At 38.2% G+C, this 21,084-nt stretch overlaps 1 protein-coding gene across 1 annotated transcript in view; it reads left to right on the top strand.

The window, feature by feature from the left end:
* The window catches only part of SLC4A10 (solute carrier family 4 member 10), a 3,247,445-nt gene that overhangs the window by 2,572,626 nt on the left and 653,735 nt on the right, over positions 1–21,084 (top strand). Inside the window, exon 17 of the mRNA XM_044074780.1 lies at positions 15,264–15,377. Within this exon, the coding sequence (XP_043930715.1) occupies positions 15,264–15,377 (114 nt within the window). The remainder of the gene's footprint in view (positions 1–15,263; positions 15,378–21,084) is intronic.

Raw genomic sequence — 21,084 nt, 5'->3', positions numbered from 1 at the left:
TCAACAAACTCTTCACAACAAGTGGACAGATAGAACAAGCTCCATAAGGAAAACTACCTTTCCCAAAGAAACTAGTTCTATTAATTGTAACTTCAGGAGCTTTAAACTTACTATGCACTATTAAATCACCAATACTACATGCACTATTAAGTCACCTATACTACGTGCACTATTAAATCACCAATACTACATCCACTATTAAATCACCAATACTATATCCTCTTTTATAAGACATAAGAGGCTTTTCCTGAATAACTTTGGCCAAAATATTATCCCTAAATAACACAGGCCAAAAATGCTCTAAAATCTCCTTAATTCTATAGCTAAAAATAACAAAATAAATATCCCTAGAGCTATTACTATTATTTCCAAATGTCCAATCACTTTCAAAAAAATAAAGGAAAATCACCTTCATCTTCCAACACCTGTTTGCCCCACTTATTAAACTTATCATAACTGACACCATTTCTAGTACAAATAACCCTACATAAGGCATTATTAACTATATTTCTGTCATATCCTCTCCAAATAAATATATCAAATGTATGTTCTACTTCTAGATTGGACTCCCTGCTATCATTACAAAGCTTACTCACATGTGAAAGTTCACCAAAAGGTAAAGAAGCCAATAAATGGACAGGATGACAACAAGTATAAAATAAAAATTGCGTTTATATCACGTTATCGAAAGATGAAAATAGCGAATGCTATTTCATCAGCCCCAAAACATCTAAACATGAAAATATTGAATATTCAGAACAGCAAATTTTTTCCCATGGAAAAATTTCACTGCTCCGAAACACATACACACAACACAAGCACATCAAACAAACAGCAACCACACACATAAGCTTATTTTCCTACATCTAACGCTACACTAAACTAAACATACACTACTATCTACCCACTTACCTTAACCCAAATCCTAACCCTGAGGTCCATCACTATTACACACTCACCTAACCTGCGCCCTAACCCTAACTCACTTAAACCACCCCTAACCCTAAAGTCTGTCACTATCGCACACTCACCTAACATGCGCCCTAACCCTAACTCACTTAACCCGCCCCTAACCCTAATGTACAAACAATCGCACACTTACCTGAACCCAACCCGTATCTTTCCACCACAGCGCTAAGAATAACGAAGCCACAGAAACGGCAAACTGAATTCTTTCCCGAGGAAAGAATTCACTGTTCTGCAGCTTTGCTATTCTTAGCATTTGCTGAATAGTGTTCCATATCAGAACATTCTAAGTTTTACTACTTCTAAAACAAACAGACTAAATGACTTTATAAAGACTCTGCGAATACACCAATAAGTGCCCAAAATGCGAGACGGTAAACCAATACTGTAGCCAAATGTCCAAACAACCAAGTGACCAAAATAATGTAAAATACTTAATTTTATTGTTTAAAATAACAAACCAAAGTTTAGCGCTTTCATCCACTATAACGGGGCTTCCTCAGAACTCACAGTATAATTTGAATTAGGCACTTATATGCCTTTTTTGGTGCCAAAGCACAATCAAATATTTAAAGTGGTACAGCCATAGTTCAATGTTGCAAATAGAAATAATAAAAAGAATGATAGAAAAAATGTTAAAACTAACTTCCCATCTCTACTAACTGTTGCTGGTGCAAAACTTAAAACATTCAACAAGACATATTCTACAAAGAATAGTATTAATAGATCATGATATCCTAATATTAATACATATATATATATATATATATATATATATATATATATATAGATATATAAGTACTGTAAATAAAGTTGTAAATGAAATGACGTATCTATATAAATGTCTGTTGTCTATCATTAAGACATGTATCTATAAGGATGTAATATGAATCCTGAATAACAATAATAAAAAGTTAATATGTATTGAAATAACGTTGTTGTAAATAAATAATTAATAAAATCATTAATAAAATTGAATCTAAATATAATGTAATGAACTTTGCTCATTAAAAAGTTCACAGTAAATATATAAATATATAAAAAATATATGAATGTTAAAAAATGACACTAGTGTTGTAAAATTGTGTTTATTAAAATGTTTAAAAAGATCTAAACTAAAAAAGTTTTTGTATAGGGACTATATTTTTTTAAAAAATGTATTATAATATATTGGAGTAAAATTATTTATTAATTCTAGCGTACAACAGGGGTTTAATGGATATATGCTCATTTAAACCTGGAGGGGTAGTTGCATCAAGATACATTTGCCACCATACTTCTCTATAACTTAACAGGCTTTTGATGTCACCTCCCTTAGGGTCTATTTTTAATATTTCTAGGATAATGAATTTAAAATTGTGGTCCTCTCCTTCATTATACATGTGCTTATATAATGCATTATTCATGTCTTTCATTTTTATACTATATGTATGATCGTAGATTCTTTTCCTGAGATGTCTCTAAGTCTTACCAACGTAAAAACTAGAGCATTTTTGACATATACTTAAATAAATTACTAACTTACTATTACAATTACCTAATTTACTACACACACAACTTTTTAGTTCATTGTTTAAAATAATTGTTAACTCGTCGGACATGAATTTACATTGATTACAGGTACCACATTTTAGACTCCTATTTGTAGCTAATCTCCTGTCTGTCTTCACTTCTTTCTTATGTTCTACCATTTTCTTGATATTATTTCCCATTTTAAAAATAAAATTAGGTTTTGTACCAATGACCTTGATAGTTTGAACATCATTAAATATTAGATGCCATGAACCACATATAATTTTTTTAATATAACTAGCTGCCATATTATACTGAATTACACACAGTTTTTGGTAACTATTAATGGTAGTCGGTTCTATGTTCCTCTTTGCTAGTATTGGACTAACTTCCTGTCCAAAAAACTTGTTTTTTGTACCTAACAATGATTGATATCTAGTATCGTGAAGGTCTAAAATATATTGTATGGTAGTGTCCATCATATTGCTAGGGTATTCTCTTTGTAAAAACATCTTTTTTATGTATTCTAATTCTACCCTTAAATCATCGTCATCTGAGGTCATACGTGCTGAACAAACACATTGACCCTTAAAAATGTTATTTTTTAATTTCTCAGGATGGCAGCTCATGTAATGTAGGTAACTGTTAGAAAATGTGTCCTTTCTGTAAATAGATGAAGACAGTTGATGTGCTTCATATTTAATTAAGGTGTCTAAATATGGTACTCCTGTATTGTTGTAGGAATAGGTAAATTTTAAATAGTCACTACTAGAATTTAAGAAGTATATAAAAGACTCCAATAGTGTTGTATCTGCTCCCCATAGGATATATATATATATATGTATATATATATATATATATATATATATATATATATATATATATATATATAGTCTAAAAATCTTGAGTAATATTTAACATATTTAAAATATTCACTCATAAATAAAAACTTGTCTTCCCAATAAAGCATTACCAAATTAGCATAAATTGGGGCACAAGCAGCACCCATAGTGACGCCTTTTGTCTGTTTAAAAAGTTCTCCTTCAAAATAAATGAAATTGTTGTCAAGGACTATTGACATAATTTCCTGTAATAAACATATATCGTCCCATTCGATGTCAGTGTGTTTCCTTATACTATTACTAAAGGCATCTAGTCCTTCATCCCCCGGGATACAAGAAAACAGATCAATTATGTCTATAGTTATGAATAATACATTATCAAGATTTATATAAGTTGGAAAATTCATAAGATAAATCCAAGAATCTTTAACCATGTGGGGTACTTTTTCATATATGAATTTCAATTTTAAATCAATATATCTCCCTATTGGGAAGGTTTTAGAATTACTACCTGAGACTATTGTTCTAAAAGGGGGGGGTCAGATGTATATTTGTGTACCTTGGGGATACCTACAAAAGTAGCCAGTTGTGGAAATTCAACTTTCAAGAAATCATAATCATCTTTAGTAATTCTTGCTTCAATATAATATTCTTCTATATAAGAATCAATTCTGTGGTAAGCTATGTTAAGTTTGTTGATTGAAATAGGGATATAATTACCAGAATGGTGTAAAATGTCATACATTTTCATAATGTAACGAAAATGATCATATACTACTATACCACCCCCCTTATTGGATTTCATTACCCTAATATTCAAATCATTCATTATTGTACTTAATAAATTACTATCCTCTGTAGTTAAATTACTGCAATTAGTCATTTCTTTTAAATTCTTATGTTCACAGTAAAGCTTCCTTAAAGTGATTTTTTCAAATAAATCTACTTTCGGGTGGGAAGGTGGAATAAATAAAGTGACTTTCTTTAAGTCAGAAATATGATTATCATTTCGTAATAATTTTCTATTCTCAGATATATATGTGTTTTTAAAAAACATATCCAAATTAATTTTCCTAGCGTATTTTTTAAAATCAATAATAGTATCTACCAGATTAAATTTAGGATTAGGAATATATTTCATTCCTTTACTAAATAAATTAAAATGTTTCTTTTCAATATTCAAATCTGTGTAATTAAAAATGTTAAAATTATCAAATGTATGTACATTACCTTCTACCATTATCTCATTGCCCTTGTTAATAATGTCCATGCTCAACAAAGAATCTTGGTTAATAATTAATTCCATTGATTTCTTCTGTGTCTCTGGTTCCCATTTCAGTACGGTTGTGTAAATCGTTTCCCTCCCCTCTGAAAATCCTTTTTATTTATATACCCTTTGTTATAATTGTACACTGTGCTACTTCCCCATTGCTCATACTTCCTGTTCTCATCCCTCTGTTGTAAATCATAATACACATATTCATTATCATATCTTTTGACTTCATTATTTGGCCATATGTAGGCTTTATTTCAATTGTAATGCTCACTATCCCTTTTCAATTTGTTTGTTTTGCGTTTGGTAATGTTAGTAATGCATTTTTTTGCTTCATTAAATTGCTTGTTATATAAATTTTCCCATTGAGGGAATAATAAGTCATTCAAAATATTTTTGTTCAATGTCTCCGCTTCCAAAATACATTTACTAAGTTTTTCATCATTATATTTCAGTAATAAATGCATAAATTTAAAACCACAACCATCAAAAAACTGTTAAATTCCTTTTTCAAATTGTCAGAATAGTCCAAACCTAAAGGTAACTTGAAAAATCTTAAACCCTTAGGGACTATTTTCATTTCCACGTTCATAGACAAATATACATTATCAATTCTCAAATCATTGATATTTTTCAATTTTTTCCAAGCTTATATATCAATGTCCTTATATTGTCATTTTCATAGTTGTCAGAAACTATATTATTGTCATCACCTCTAATATTATCCATTTTGTAGTTAAACAGTAAAAAATTGTTAAATTTATTGTCCTTATCAGGATCATTCCATGGTTCAGCCTGAATATCTGATCCAGAAGAATTTTTTACAGTACCTTTATTTTGAGTCGATTGTCCAGCAACTGTAGAATATGTTTTTGTAGGCAATGCTCTTTTTGGTTTCGTTCCTGTCCTTATAACTTCATCACTGATATTATATAATGAAAAGTCAAAAGTGAAATTAGAGAGATTGATTTTACTACGATTGTATGAATCATTGATATCCAATACATTAGCAGTTCTCCCTGTCCACCTTGACCATTTGGTATCCCTAGACTATCCAATAAAACATTTATATCCTGTCCTTCCACTCTAGCATGCTTGTCCACTATTTGCTATTGTTTTAATGTCAGACTACACTGCCCATGTTATTTTACACATAGTGTAGCCCTTTACTGACCAACTTAAGGCATTCTAATGGTATATTCTGTAGCGACACACTTTTATCCTATTTTAATAGCTTTTTCTTAAGCTACTCTGCCTCAGCTTCGCACATATAGTGAAGCGCTCTACTGAGAGCGTAAGGCAAACTACTGCTTTTTCTTAAGCTACTCTGCCTCAGCTTTCACACATAGTGAAGCGCTCAACTGAGAGCGTTAGGCATACTACTATTTTAAATTATTTATCTGTAGCAGCATGCTTGCCCACTATTTGCTATTGTTTTAATTCAGACTACACTGCCCATGTTATTTTACACATAGTGTAGCCCTTTACTGACCAACTTAAGGCATTCTAATGGTATATCGCGTTTAGCGCGAAAGTGGTGATTGATGAGCTTGCCTCACCTACCTCCCCCTATAACGACTTGCTATTCTACTACAGTTACTTGCTTTTACTAATATTTTTTACCTGTATTAGCGATAATCTACATTGCTTTTCCAATAAGTTCTACTTGGATTTGATCAGAAGCTACTAATGTTTTAAACACCTTGCTAGTAAATAAGTATATGTGTTTTTTGACTGTTACTTTGCTAGTATTCAGAAGAGAGAGAATATACATGATACCCTGTGATAATGTCTCTGCATTAGATTGATGTTACCTTTTTCTAGACCACCACTGTTAATTTGTGTAAATGAATTTTGGCTATTTTATCTGTGCTAACATTGTCTCTCCTTTTGCTCTCCTTTCTTTATCCTTACCTTCCCCTCATCTTTCCCCACAGCCCCAAGCTCTAGCTGTACTCCTACCATAACCAACTCCTAACCTGTGTCTGACGACCTCGGTCCCTCCTACAGTGAATGCAACTTGGACTAACTGAACCTACACTGACCTCTCTGGGAATTGAATGTATGTTTGGACTCCATTAATGTTGATTTGTTTGACTCCCATTGGGTACCCTAAAAGAGTTCACAGCATTTCAGTACTCTAGCCGCCAACAGCCAGCTACCTCTCAGTCTCTACCTTTCCCCCTTATCTTTGGATACTCTTCCCTTTTCCAGCCTTTTTTCACCTTACTTTTTCCCCTCTGCCTCCTCACTACCATATCCTGTTTTTTCGACCACTTCTCACTCTCTGTTTCCTACCTTAGCCTTAGAGCAGGATACTATCCTCTCTTGGCTACTACCTTGCTCCTATTATTTGACTCCTTCTAGCCCTTCTTTGGACTGCAAGACTTAACTTCTGACCTCATTCTTCATTGTTACCTCCACTCTCTACCCTACTGCCCTTCTATCTGCCACCTAAACTGTTCTGCATTTCATACCTCTAACCTGCAATCACTCTTCCTTACCTCTCATTCCTCCTGCCCTCCTTCTGCATGCTTTACACTGCCTCTATGTCTATCTAACACTATTAACTTCCAGTGTTCTCTAGTCTTTTCCCAATCCTGTCCAGCTTGACTTTCTCCTTTCCTATCTCACTTACCTGCACTCCTGATTGTCTCCTTCTCATCTCTTCTTCTGTGGTTTTCTGCCCCGCTCCGTTCGCCCTGCGGGCTCACTCCGCTCCCCTCCCTACCCCCAATTCCCACCCACCCCCAGGGGTCCTACCTTTATACTTCCTCTGCCACACCTCCAACATTCTCTCAACCTATCTCACTTCCTGCCTCACTCTCACTAATTAACTCTTTACTCCAAACCTAACATCACACCCTCTCTCCTAATTCCTACCATCTGCCACACCCCACTCCCAACCACCCAAGACCACCAAATAGTAACTTACAAACCTCTTCCCACTATTAACAATGCCTTTAAGCCTCAAACTACTGTATCCTCTACTACTCCTTAACATCCTTCTCTTTTACTATACTCTTACTTCCTACGAATATCTAACCCTTTGCCAATCTCCTAATTTAACAAAACACACAACCTCTCTACTTCCTCTAGCTGAACAAACACATATTAATATCCTATCTTCCTATCCCTACCTTCCCCTCTCTACCACAAATTACACCATAATAGATTTCTAACCACTAAACGGCCTTATCTAATACCCTACAAAATCTCAAAGATATTTCAATTTCCTCAAACTCTTTTACTAATATACGGGGACATCCACCCCAACCCTGGCCCCCACAATCCTCTTACCCACACCACTTCTAACCATACTGCCAACAATCTCAGTTCTCCTTTCTCTAATGACTCCCTCACTATAGCTCACCTAAATATTCGTAGTATCAACAATAAAATCACTCAACTCCATGCTTTAATTGACTTCTATGCCTTTGATATTCTCTGTCTCACTGAAACATGGCTTAAACCAGGTACTAAAGACAACAAATTCACTCCCCCAGGTTATAGTACCCTAAGGCAAGACCGCCTCAACAAAAAGGGCGGAGGAGTGGCCTTACTTTACAAATCCCAACTACAGGTAACCTTAACTGACTCCCTGCCCCCCTCCCCAGGCAATGCTGAAATACTCTGTACCAAACTCCAAGTGAATAAAAACAAAGCCATTTACATAATATGCTCCTACATCCCTCCAGGCAATAAATCTAATACACTAGAAAATATTCTTAGCTGGGTCTCCTGTAGCTTCCCTCAGGAAACCATGATCTTAGGAGACTTTAATATTGATTGGAACTCCTGTATCTCACCCAAACCTACCCTTCACATTAACCTCTTTAACTTTCAACAAACTATAAACTCCCCTACTAGAATACACAAATCTACCAATAAACTATCCATTCTAGACTGGATACTAATCAACAACAATCCTCTCTTATAAAACTGGAACACTCCTGACAATATCAGCGATCATCTCCTAACCTACATCTCTAAACAAAAATACAACAATCCCAAACAGGCTATTTTTCGTACTGTACACAACAAAACTAATTTTAACCTGTCTTCTTTCCGTAATGAACTCAAAGAATATAACTGGTCGGCTCTAAAACACCTCCCAATTGATGAAGCAGTTAGCTATTTCAACAACACCTTCCTAAAAATTCTCCAACATCATGCACCATCCCGATTAATTAGAATAGGCTCTAAAGCAGCCCCCTGGCTTTCCAAAAAACCAAACAAACAATGCTAGAAAGAAATAAGTTATGGACAAAATGGAGATCCACTAAAAACCCATCTGACCATCAAAACTACAAACACCTGAGAAATACAACTAAGAAACTCACCCTCCTGGATAAAAAGAATTACTACCTTCAGTATCAACAACACAAAAATCAAAACCCCAAACACTTCTGGTCAGGAATCAATAAACTGCTCCATCCAGGGAACACCAAAACACCTACACCAGCTAGCCTAGCTCAGACCCAACCCAATATAATAGCCAATACTTTCAACAACTTCTTCTCTGAAACAGTCACCTCTCTAGCTAACACCATGAGTCCCTCTCCTCAAATAACCCCTTCTCTAAACAGCACCTCTACACTAAAATTTAATACAGTCTCCACTACCTACATATGTAAGTTACTCTCTAAACTTAAACCTTGCACCCCTTCAGCCGACAAACTACCAGCTGAATATCTGCAACTAGCTGCACATGAATTAGCTTACCCAGTCTCCATATTAATTAACAGAACTATAACAGAATCCACTATCCCCTCCTGCTGGAAAATCTCCCATATCATTCCCCTCCACAAAGGAGGCAACTCCAACGAACTTTCTAATTTCCACCCAATAGCCCTTCTGTCTCCACTAGCTAAAATTATGAAACGTTGCATTCACCATCAATTCTTATATCATCTCTTACAAAATAACCTACTCGTAGACTCACAACATGGTTTTAGGCCCCACCATAGTACTTCCACTGCCCTTCTCTCCTTCACAGACGTGATCAATAAAAACCGCAATAACAACCTCTACTCCTCTGCACTTTTCCTTGACCTCTCTAAAGCTTTTGACATGGTTAACCATAAACTTCTCCTAGATACTTTAAAATCCCTCTCACTTGATGCATTAGCACTACAGTGGTTTGACTCTTATTTGAAAGATAGAAAACAAGCAGTCCTCTGGGATAGTCATCTATCCTCTCAGCTCCCTGTCACCATCGGTGTCCCACAAGGCTCCATCCTAGGCCCCCTCCTTTTCTCCATATTCATAAACAACCTACCCACTTCTCTCCCAACATCCACTTGTATACAATATGCAGATGATTCTACTCTCATCTGTTCTGCTTTATCTCCTGAAAAACTTCACTCCTACACCCAGAATGTATTTACAGCAGCAGAAAAATGGCTCCAACATATCTGTCTCCTCCTCAATCCGAAAAAAAAACAAATTGCTACTATTCACCCCCACCCTTAAATCTGCCCCTATCTCATTTTCCATTGTGTCCTGTAATGGCACTACCATTACTCCTGATAGTTCCACTAAACTACTGGGCGTCACTATAGACAATCAGCTAAGCTTTGACTACCACATTGATCTGACCATCAAGACTGTTAATAAAAAAATAGGTGCCCTGTATAGACTAAAACCCTTTCTTACTGCTACTACCAGAGTGTCTCTTGCCCAAACTCACCTTCTCTCCACTCTATTATATGCCCCTCCATCATTTATCAACCTCTCTAAAGCTAACCTCCAAAAACTCAACACAGCATACCACAGTATTGCCAGGTTTGCCACAGGTTCCCCATTCCGTACACATCACTGTCTCAGTCTAAAACAACTTAATTGGCTAGAACTTCAGAACATAATACTTCTACATCAATTAGTCTTAACTTTTAAAATTCTACATTACCCCTCCAATACACCCATACTAAATAACCTCATCACCCCATACAAAAATCTTACTTCCCTTCGCTCTGCCAGGAAGCTTCTAGTAACTACTCTCAAATCCCACAACAAAGCAGGTGACTCCTTATTTGCCAATACTGTAGGATCTTATTGGAATAAACTCCCCATAGACCTGACCACCCTAAGCTCTCCTCACCTTTTCAAAAAAAAAATAAGACACCATCTACAAACCCACTGGCTATGCCCATGCACTAATCCTGACTGAGCTCACCAATGATTTATCCTCTTCTAGCCCCCCCTTCACTGCTACTAGTTGCTTCTTTACCCTTAATTATGCCTCTACTGACCCATTTTTAACATTTCGTTTCTCTTCCTTTCGTTACATCTTGTCATCTGTTTCTTTTCCTACCTTTCTACTTATCTCTTATATGTTTATCCCTACCTTTTCTAGTACCCTGCCACAACTTTTTCTTCTCTCATTTCTACATAGGCAATTTATATTTATATTTTACTCTCCATATGACAGTCTATTACCAGACTTCTGCATTTACTAGCAGTCTTACTCTAGCAATCATTCAAGAAGGTTGCCTCTCAGTCTTTATTTTCCTGTTTATTAATCCCTCAGCATCTCACTAAACTACATAAAAATTTGATCTTTTTTTGCTATTATGTTTATATAATTGGCTTGCTTGAGGTTTTGGTTTTGATATTTGTTATTTGATTGTTTAATCTTTGTATTGTAAGTTGACTAGTACATAATGGAGCTTTTCTCCTCGGGCCTCTGCTGAAAATGGACATGTATCCAGCCAGACTAGCCCGGTTAACAAATGTAAAATAAATAAATAAATAAAAATAAAACGTCACCATTGTTAATTTGACTATTAGGAGCTAAAGTTTTAATACTTCGATGTTCTGATATAGACCCTAAAAATTCACTACAAACCCCATTTTTTTCTACATTCAGAAGTAACTATGGACCCATTAGATAAACCTTTAAGATGTAGGTCCAAAAAGTTAACTGCATTACCCATCTGTAAGCCATCAAATTTAAAACAAACTCTAATATTATGTAGAAGTTTAATAAAATCCTCAACTTTATCCATACCTCCTTTACAGACAAAAATCAGATCATCAGTGAAACAAAAATACTTTACCACATTTTTTTTTAATTCTTGTTGAAACATATTCTCTGTTTCAAAAAAACTCATAGTTAGATTGGCATACATGGGAGCAAAGGCATCTCCCATAGCTGCCCCCTGAAGCTGAGGAAATAATTCCTCATTAAAGACAAAAAAATATTCTCCAAACAAAACTTAACTAACTCAACAATAAAAGCTGCCTTAGGACTACCCCCCAGGAAATACTGTAGAGATTGTAAATCATGACAGTGGTATATATTTGTATACAAATGTTGTACATCTAATACCACCCAATACATTTCAGGTTCCCATCTCAAATCAGAGATTTTATTAATAAAATCCAGGGTGTCCCTAATATATGAAAATGTGTTCTTAACATAAGAGAATAAGTGCTGATGTAAAAATAAACCAATATTATGAAGAAAGTGCTTGCAGGCTACAACAATAGGTCTACCAGTCAAAATCTGTAAGCCATTATGGGTTTTAGGTAGGCAATAAAATACAACCACTTTGCAGCCCTGTACAGAAAATTTTTTGTCAACATCATTTTGCTTAAAATATCCAAACCTGTAACCTTTTTGTAATAACAATTGATACCTATCAGTGGCTTCCTTATAAATACTTACATCACAATATTCATAAACTGTAACATCGTTTAGCAATCTATAGCACATTTCTATGGAGTGCATATGGTTCGTCACCACAATTTTATTGCCCTTATCTGAGGGCTTAACAACCAATTCATTATTCACACTTAAACATTTCAAGGCCTGCCATTGCTCTTTACAAAGGTTATATACACAATTACCTTTAGAAGTAAAATGATTAACCTGTATTTCAACAGAAAAATTTAAAGCAGTAGAAAAATTCTGAACAATTTCACTTTGAAATGGAGGTAAAAAAGTACTTTTATAAGATATTTTTGAGCTGTCTAAAAGACAATATGCATTAGGCTGGACGTTAGTCCACTCATCCTGATAAGAAGTACAAGGATAAAAACTAGCCTCTGAACCTGTATTAGACACATAATTATGCCCTTGTTCCATTTGTGAAAAATAATATACAAGTCATAATTTTCTAATCAGTCTAAACAATTCACATCTCACATCATGCAAATGAGAAATAACAGTAGGTACAAATTTTAGAAACACACAAAACACCAGGATAAGGTATAAAACTTTTTCTGATGTATCCGGTGCCTTGGCTTACACCTTCAAGGAATAAATTGTTACATCAAGCAGCCATTTGTATATGTCATGATTCCATTCATTATTTAATAGAGTCAATTAACTCCTAAAATCATTACCTTAAAGTGCTCGTAACATATCTCATGAATTAACAATATTTACTATTTCTATTTGGTGTCATTTCATATTAAAATATTAAATGCTAATTCATCAAAATATATATTTTAATAAAACACTCAAGCGCTTTCACCAAATGCTTCTTCAGGTGTACACTGGAGCCTTGTCTCCATTTGCCATTTTTCTTTGTTACTATTAGATATTTTGTTATTTGGAATGGAGGCACCTGGTCACCAGTGGTAGTTGTTTTACTTGTTTTTGTGAAGTTCACTATTATGATTTGTGTTTTAAACACATTAAACTGTTCCAGAAAACTGGCAGTCTAAGGGAAGGTTGTTATTCACTCATACCTTTCAACTGTCCAGATTTTCCCAGAATGTCCAGATTTTTGGCTTATATTTTTTGGCCTGTTCCACATAAAATGTGTGGTTTTCTGGCAAAATAATGGATGCCTGAGGACTGAAGTCACTAAATACTGTGGCACAGTATAGTAAGGCACTAATATGGATGGTGCAGTGGTGCAGCAGTAGTGTTGTCACCTCACAGCAAGAGGTTCTCCAGTTTGATTCTCAGCTGGAGTGCCTTCTGTGTGGAGACTGCATGTCCTCCCTGCGTTCGTGTGGGTTTTTTTCCAGGTACACTGGTTTCCTCTCATCTTACAAAGACATGCGTCTGGAGCATTTCTCCCTGGGCCTCTGCTGAAAATTGGCTTCATTCCAAGTTGGACTTTCCCAATAAATAAAATAATAATAACATGCATTTGAGTTTCATATTTCAAATCCTTCAGAAAATGTATGTTAAAACAAACCCTGTTACTCTAGCAACTTTCTATATTTATAAGAGCAATATTTAAAATATGCCCCTATTTCTGGGCCTTTGTCCCCCATTTTGTTAGACTTTCTCCAGATTTCTTGCTCTAAGACGTTGAGAGGTATGTGCTCACTATACCACTACGACAAGAGTTCAACTAGCACTTCTTCCTTTTTTTGAAAAAGAGGTCAAGAAAGGCAGCTAACCCATGCCAATGGAGAATGTGCTAGTTTATTACAGAAGCACTACCTCCTAGTAAAGGCTGGGGATGGCAGCTGATGGGCTCTGTCAATGTCTTTTAGACCCTGTCAGGGCCCTTAATCTGAACACATATTATGGTCTGCACATGTAGCAGCATGCCTGGATAAATTGCATGCAGGTGGGGTGTCATTCTTTAATATAAGAGGGTAAAGCATAAGTCATTTTTGGCCAGTGCCTACATCTCTCTGCTTAAGTGCTTACAGGAGCAGCAGTTCTCATTTCCAGGCCATAAATGGGGTTTGTGGTTTGAGATGTAGCTGTAAGAGTGATGGTGACAGTAACCTAATACCAGCATAACAAAGCTGATGGAAAAAAAAGGTTCCTGTAAAAATGGTAGATTAAGGTTATATTTATTGTGCCTTACATTTGCAGTATTTTTTGTCATGTTTTTATTTGTCCAAAAAATCAGAATGACGCAAACTATGTACATATATGCAATCTGTCTAAATTCACTTAGACTAAAGCCTTTGCTGTAATTTACTTATTTTTGTATAAGGAAAATAGAAAATTATATATTGCTTAGTACTGCTATATATAACTTAGATCTGATGAAGCTCTGACAATAGCGAAGATACTCATTTCTTGTTTTAACTCAATAAACTACGGTTTAAGCAAGCAATATCGGCTTGAATCCTGATTTGTTATTTTTAATAAGAATGCAAAAGTGATCTATGACATGAATCTTACATAAGAGGTTTTGACAATGGTCAATTTTAGCAATTCTAGTGCCGATATCAAGTGTAATCGTTCCTGTATAATTAGCTTTCTCTTTTTGTGTTGTGTAGAATATATTGCTTAATGTCTGCATGTACTGTAATTTCAGTCATTGGCCTTCCATATTTTTACTTTAAAAAGATTAAATAGGTTCATAGGTTGATACTAGGCTATCTGCCCTATGGCATTTATAAGCCTAGCCAGAGTGTGTTTGGCTATCGCCACCCTTTTAGATTAGTTGACTGTGCCTCTGTATAGTAGGTCACAGAAGGTAGCCTTTTTAAGGTTAGTTTACTGTACCTGTCAAGCAGGGACACAGAAGAGATCCCATGGGTAAACTTATGATCTCCCATCCACTCGTCAAGATTTCTCTTGAAGAGGGTCAGTGAGGGGCTCTGCCTAACATGGATTGGGATTTTGTTCCAGAGTGAGCCCATTTTATGTTTGTGACAAATGCCAATGATTGTGTTTTTGAGAAATTAATAATTTTTGCTCTTTGATTATTAAGTTGACAGATTTGATGTTGTTTTCCTAGGTTCGATCGATAGTCAGTGATTTTGCAGTATTTATCACTATTCTTACAATGGTATCAATTGATTATGCACTTGGCATTCCATCTCCAAAACTTCAAGTACCTAGTGTTTTCCAGGTGAGTCATATTACATTTTATAATTTTATCATAATTTACTGATTCCCCATTTCCTTTGCTTCTAATATAATTGTTTTTTCTCAGTGTGGATGTCTATTACCCAAAGTATAAAACAGAAATAATAGAACAGTTACAATCAAAAATATGTCCAGGTACATTTAAGGTACAGTATATTTATTAAGTGGGAAGACACTGCCACTGGCGGAACAAGTAACACACTCATCTTTGGTGCAGGCTGTGGGTTCCCTTCCCATACCAGGTAAATCAATTTACTACAATAGAGCATTGGAGGGGGGGGGGTGCTGCACTCCTGTGTGTGACTTCCTTTGAATGAGATATTAAACTGAGGCCTAGTCTGCTTGAGTTGGTGGTAGCTCGGGTGGATGTCAAAAATACCGTGGCACCTACTGAAAAGAGCAGGGAAGCTCCCCAATGCCCTGGCCAACTTTACTCCAGTTTTATAAATGCCACCTCAGGTCTCCCCCCTGAAACAAGGCTACAAGCATAGTTGGATGAACTCAATCAACAAAGAATGAATGAATGAATAAATACATTTTGTCTCAGAAACAAGAAAATGAATACAGTAAAACTCTTACTGGTGCTCTTCTTACTTTGGATGTTTTGAGTATAGATCACTTAATCAGCTGTATAGTTTTGAGTGGCTTCTGTTTTTCAGAGATGTGCATTTGGGGAAGGGGTTTCTCCACAGAACATCAGCATATAACTAGAGCCTACACACATTTCCTTTTTCAACAGTATGTTCTCTTCTCTACAAACTAACTCCTGTACTGTGGCATAAATGTTTTGGCAAAGGAGAAGTATAGGGCTATATCTCTAGCTGTTTGCCCTTTCCCACCCACTAGAGTCATAGTCCTACTGAGTATCTAAGAACTCACAACTATTATAATCTGTTCCCCCTTGTAATTCTGACACTTGTGAATGCAAGCCCAAGAATTACAAAAAAAGTATGAAAATACAGGAAAACAATGAATATCAAACTTGTCTTTTTTTTGCACCCACCAGTATGAGGGATAACCACACCACCAAACTTATGTAGACCAGCTTTATATACTAAGATGATCATACCTCAGAGAAAAGGGAATCATCTGAGAAACAGTAATCTTAGACTCAGTATAGGTGAGTCCAGATTTTCACAAATTAAGTTGCATTATTCTGGTACTCATACTAATGGGTCTTGGAATATCAAACAGTTACTGTTTTACTATATACTACAAGTTACAGCTGCCAGTGTTCCTCACCTCAGGCAATACATTTGTTTTGTTTTTTTTCCAAACACCTTTATTGAATTATCACTTGTGACACAGGTAAATTTACATTCATATAAAAGTAATCAAACTATAATAATATAACAAACAATGTAAGAGTGTTCAATCTCGCCGTTTGTTCTTACACACGGGTTCGGGGCCAATCCTCGGCTCCGAGTCGGCCGAATTGCAAAGCTCTGAATCTTAGAGAAGCTCGAGACCAGCCCATATCCCACAATCCTCCCTGCCATTACTCAGATCTAGTTTGCCGCTGCAACAGATCGGATCGAGGAGAGCTCAGACCAGATAGAAACTTGAGTTGTTATTGATTTCTTCAGATAAGAATTCTAATTTTTTTCTTGCTGATACTTCCTTATAGTTAGTAGTTATTGTAGAAGTGCTGTGTGTGTGATATATATATATATATATATATATATATATATATATATATATATATATGAGAGTTTTCTGTATATAACCTGTTTTATATACTTATATTGCCATAGGATTAGTAATTTTTTTTCTATTATCATAGTTATTGTCATTATTACTGTACTATGTCAGAAAAAGCCAAATATGGCTTTAAAAGATGTCAGTGTGGGCAGAAAATGTCCATTACTGACAATCATGCTTCCTGTGTCTACTGTCTTGGCCCTCTCCATCTCCAAGAGGATTGCTCTATTTGCCATTCCTTTAGCGGGAAGGTCATGACAGATAGACGCAGGAAGCTTATTGACAGAGGATTGTTGAAGCTGGCCTTTCAAGAGGCTTTGGACAAGTCGGATCAGGCTTCTAAATCCTTGAAGGGGTCGAAGATGTCGGAGCCCATGTCATCGGCTCCGAGTTCATCTTCTCGGGCTCGTTCGCCGGTTCCACAGATCTTGGGGCCAAGCGTCGAACATTTATCTTTTCCTGAGCCCCAGATCTTGGAACCAGTGTCGGAACTGCCACCACCGTCCATTCTTCGGTCGGTGCCATCTTCGGCTCCTTCGACCCGTTCTTCCAGACCCTTGTCTGACACAGATGTGGATCGTGTCATGCAGAAACTCATGGAGAACACGGCCCTTTCCAGGTTAATTGCAGTTTCCTCCCAGTTGGTGTCGAAACTAAAAGGCCTCCCCATATCTCCAACGGGTCCTCCTTCGAGACCCATCCAGATCTTGGAGCTGGGAGAAGATGAGCTGATGATAGTGGAGCCCTCGGTGCCAAAACCGTCCATTGCACGATCGACACCTTTGACTTCAACTCCTTCAGAACCATTAGGGGAGTCGCTGAGCTGACGGTCTTTGCTCGGTTCCGGGACCGAGAGTCGTACCGACCTGTCGGTGATGACTCTCCCTCTCGGGGCCTCGGCACAGACTGGTTCGGCTCTGTCCTTGGAGTCGGAGCCCACGGCACCTGGTTCTGGGATGCTTCCGTGTTCTTCGGAAGTGGGGGAGCCCTCAGCCAGGAGTTCGGGGGCCTTTGACCTTATGAGGAAGGTATTGTCTGCACAGACAACCACATCATCAGGGGAATCTTCTCCTTCCTCAAAAGGGCCACTTTCTGTTTCTGCTCCCACGATCCATCCCAAGCGTCGAGCCCAATTGCCTCAGCCACCCACAGAGGGTTCCCCCTGTTCCTTGGAGGCCTCACCAGAAGCCCCCTCTGATGAGGTCCCAAGGAAACGGTTGTGCAAGAGGAGGCACATAGATTCCCCACAGGAATCTCTAACGTCTGACACTGACTTGGATGAGGCAGAGGGGTCCCCCAAATCACCCTCGGAGGATGTGTCATTTGCAGACATCCTGGAGATCTTGAAACAGAGGGGTGATTGGCAGTACCTAGCCCCCTCTGAGGACGAGTCAGTGCTGCTGAAGGCTTTTGGGGCTCAACCTTCTACCTCCTGGGTGACCCTGCCCTTCAATGAATTAATGGATTTGATTGCTCGAAGGGTGTGGGAGACACCTGACACAGTGGAACCAGTACCTAGGAAACCAAACAAGTTCATCACTGCCCCACAAGATAAATCTTATCTCACCAAGGGAGTCCCTGTCGACGCTATGGTGGTGGCGGCAGCCATGAAAAAGGAGATGTCTGAGTCTTCCTCATCTGTTCATCCTCCTAATAAGGATTCTAGGACTATGGACAGATATGGGAAGCGCATTTTTAGTTCAGCGACTTTTTCCATGCATTCGCTAAACTACCTGACCCATTTCACACGTTTGCAGAGGGATCTCATCAAGGAGCTGACAGATACCCTCCAGGGTAACACAGATGTTGCTGTTTCAGATAAGTTAACAGCACAACTTAACACCCTCACCTCCATAGTAAACTCATCCATGAGGCTCATCTCGTATGCAGCCAAGGGATTGAGTAGAGCTGCAGCTTTAGCGATTGCTCTTCGAAGACAATCATGGATGCGGCTGTGCTCCTTTGCGTAAGCCTGCAAGTCTTCCTTTGCCAATGCCCCTTTTGATGGTGCCACACTTTTCAGGCCCAAAGTTAAGGAGACTCTCACTCAGTGCGAGCAAGAGGGAAAGACCCTGTCTGCTGTCGGGGTCCATTTTTCCGCTCCTACTAGACCGTACCCCAAAGGGCAACGAGGTGGAAAAATGTGGTTCCATAAGAATCAGGGATCTTTCCAGACCACACAGAGTGATACCCCCTCCAGAGGCAGAGGAGGGGGTAGAAATGGAAGTTGCCACCCTGGCGGCAGAGGGGGTCCACATAACCAAGGCGACAGGGATTCCATCCCTGGGAAGCCTTTCCAGCACTCCTGAATGGAGGCCCGGCTGTCCTGCTCTGGAGGCAGTCGGGGGTCACTTAGCTTTATACCCACTGGCCTGGCTAAACATTACTTCAGATTCTTGGGTAAAAAGCATTATAACCAGAGGATACAAAATCCCCTTCATTTCAACACCACCTCTACAAAGAAAATTTCCAGACGTGCCACCCCGTCTGTGAAAGCTAGCAGCTGTAGAAATTTCAAAGCTGCTCGAAAACAGAGTCATCCAACCGGCGGACCAAAGAGAATTCGGAACTTACTCAAGGTTCTTTTTAGTTCCACAAAAGACAGGGGACTGGAGACTGATCTTAGATCTCAGCCATCTCAACAACTTCGTGAAGAAGGAAAAGTTCCGGATGGTCACGCTTCAATCGATCCTTCCATTCTTACAGAAGGATGATTGGATGTGCTCTATAGATCTCAAAGACGTGTACTACCACATCAAAATGGCCAGACCATCCAGAGATCACCTGCGCTTCCGGCTGGGGGTCAGTCACGAGCTCTGCCCTTAGGACTCACCTCAGCCCCCAGGGTATTCACCAAATGCATGGCAGTAGTTGCGGCTCACTTGAGACGACAAGGATTCCGGGTGTTTCCCTATCTGGACGACTGGCTCCTCACCGCCAGCACCGAGCGTCGACTATTGCAAGCCAGAGACTATACAATCGGCCTTTGTTCTCACTTAGGGATATCCATAAACTTCGAAAAGTCTTGCTTATCGCCCTCAAAGTGTATTTCCTTCATCGGAGCAGATCTAAATACACGATCGACACTACTGAAACTCCCCCCAGTAAGAGCTTCAACACTCAAACAGCAGGTCCTACTTCCTCTAGTCAGCAAGAAAGCCCCAGCCAAACTGGTGTTAAAAGTGTTGGGACTGATGGCAGCCACACTAATTGCAGTCCCTATGGGAAGGTTACACATGAGGATTCTTCAATGGCTGCTGTTTGCGCAGTGGTCATTCCAACACCTACCCCTAACGCACGAGATCAGGATAACAGAATCTTGCAGACGGGACCTCTCATGGTGGGTGCGCAATCAGAACCTCACTGTGGGTCGTCCATTTGTTCTACCCATTCCAACAGCCACAATAACCACGGATGCTTCCCTGATAAGGTGGGGGCGGCCTTTTTCAGGGAAGAACAGTCCAAGGAGAATGGTCCAGCATGGAGTACACTCTACATATAAATGTTCTGGAGTTGAGGGCGGTGTTCCTGGCATTGCAACACTTCCAAGCCCTCTTACCTCTAGGGATAGTAGCAGTTCAGACAGACAACATGTCTGTAGTCTGGTACATAAACAAGCAAGGGGGAACCAGGTCTTACCCGTTATGCAGAGAGGCCATGAGAATTTGGCAATGGGCAGAGTCCATGGGTCGCTTTCTGATAGCAACGCACATCCCAGGGTCATCCAACGTCATTGCGGACAGGTTGAGCAGAGCCATCCTGTTACCTCATGAGTGGTCCCTGAATTCACATACGGCGGAAAAGATCTTCCGCAAATGGAGCCAGCATTGCTGCGATTTGTTTGCTTCCCCATTAAATGCAAAATGCAGAAGCTACTTTGCCCTTCTACCCCCTCTGGGGGATGTCCTGAGGGACACACTGATACACGATTGGCCCCCGGGTCTCCTATATGCATTCCCACCGACTCCATTGATTCCCAGATTTCTACA

This window comes from Protopterus annectens, chromosome 6.part0, assembly GCF_019279795.1.
Source record: "Protopterus annectens isolate FY-2018-M chromosome 6.part0, PAN1.0, whole genome shotgun sequence".
NCBI lineage: Eukaryota > Metazoa > Chordata > Ceratodontiformes > Protopteridae > Protopterus > Protopterus annectens.
This window is presented reverse-complemented; position numbering and strand designations above follow the sequence as displayed.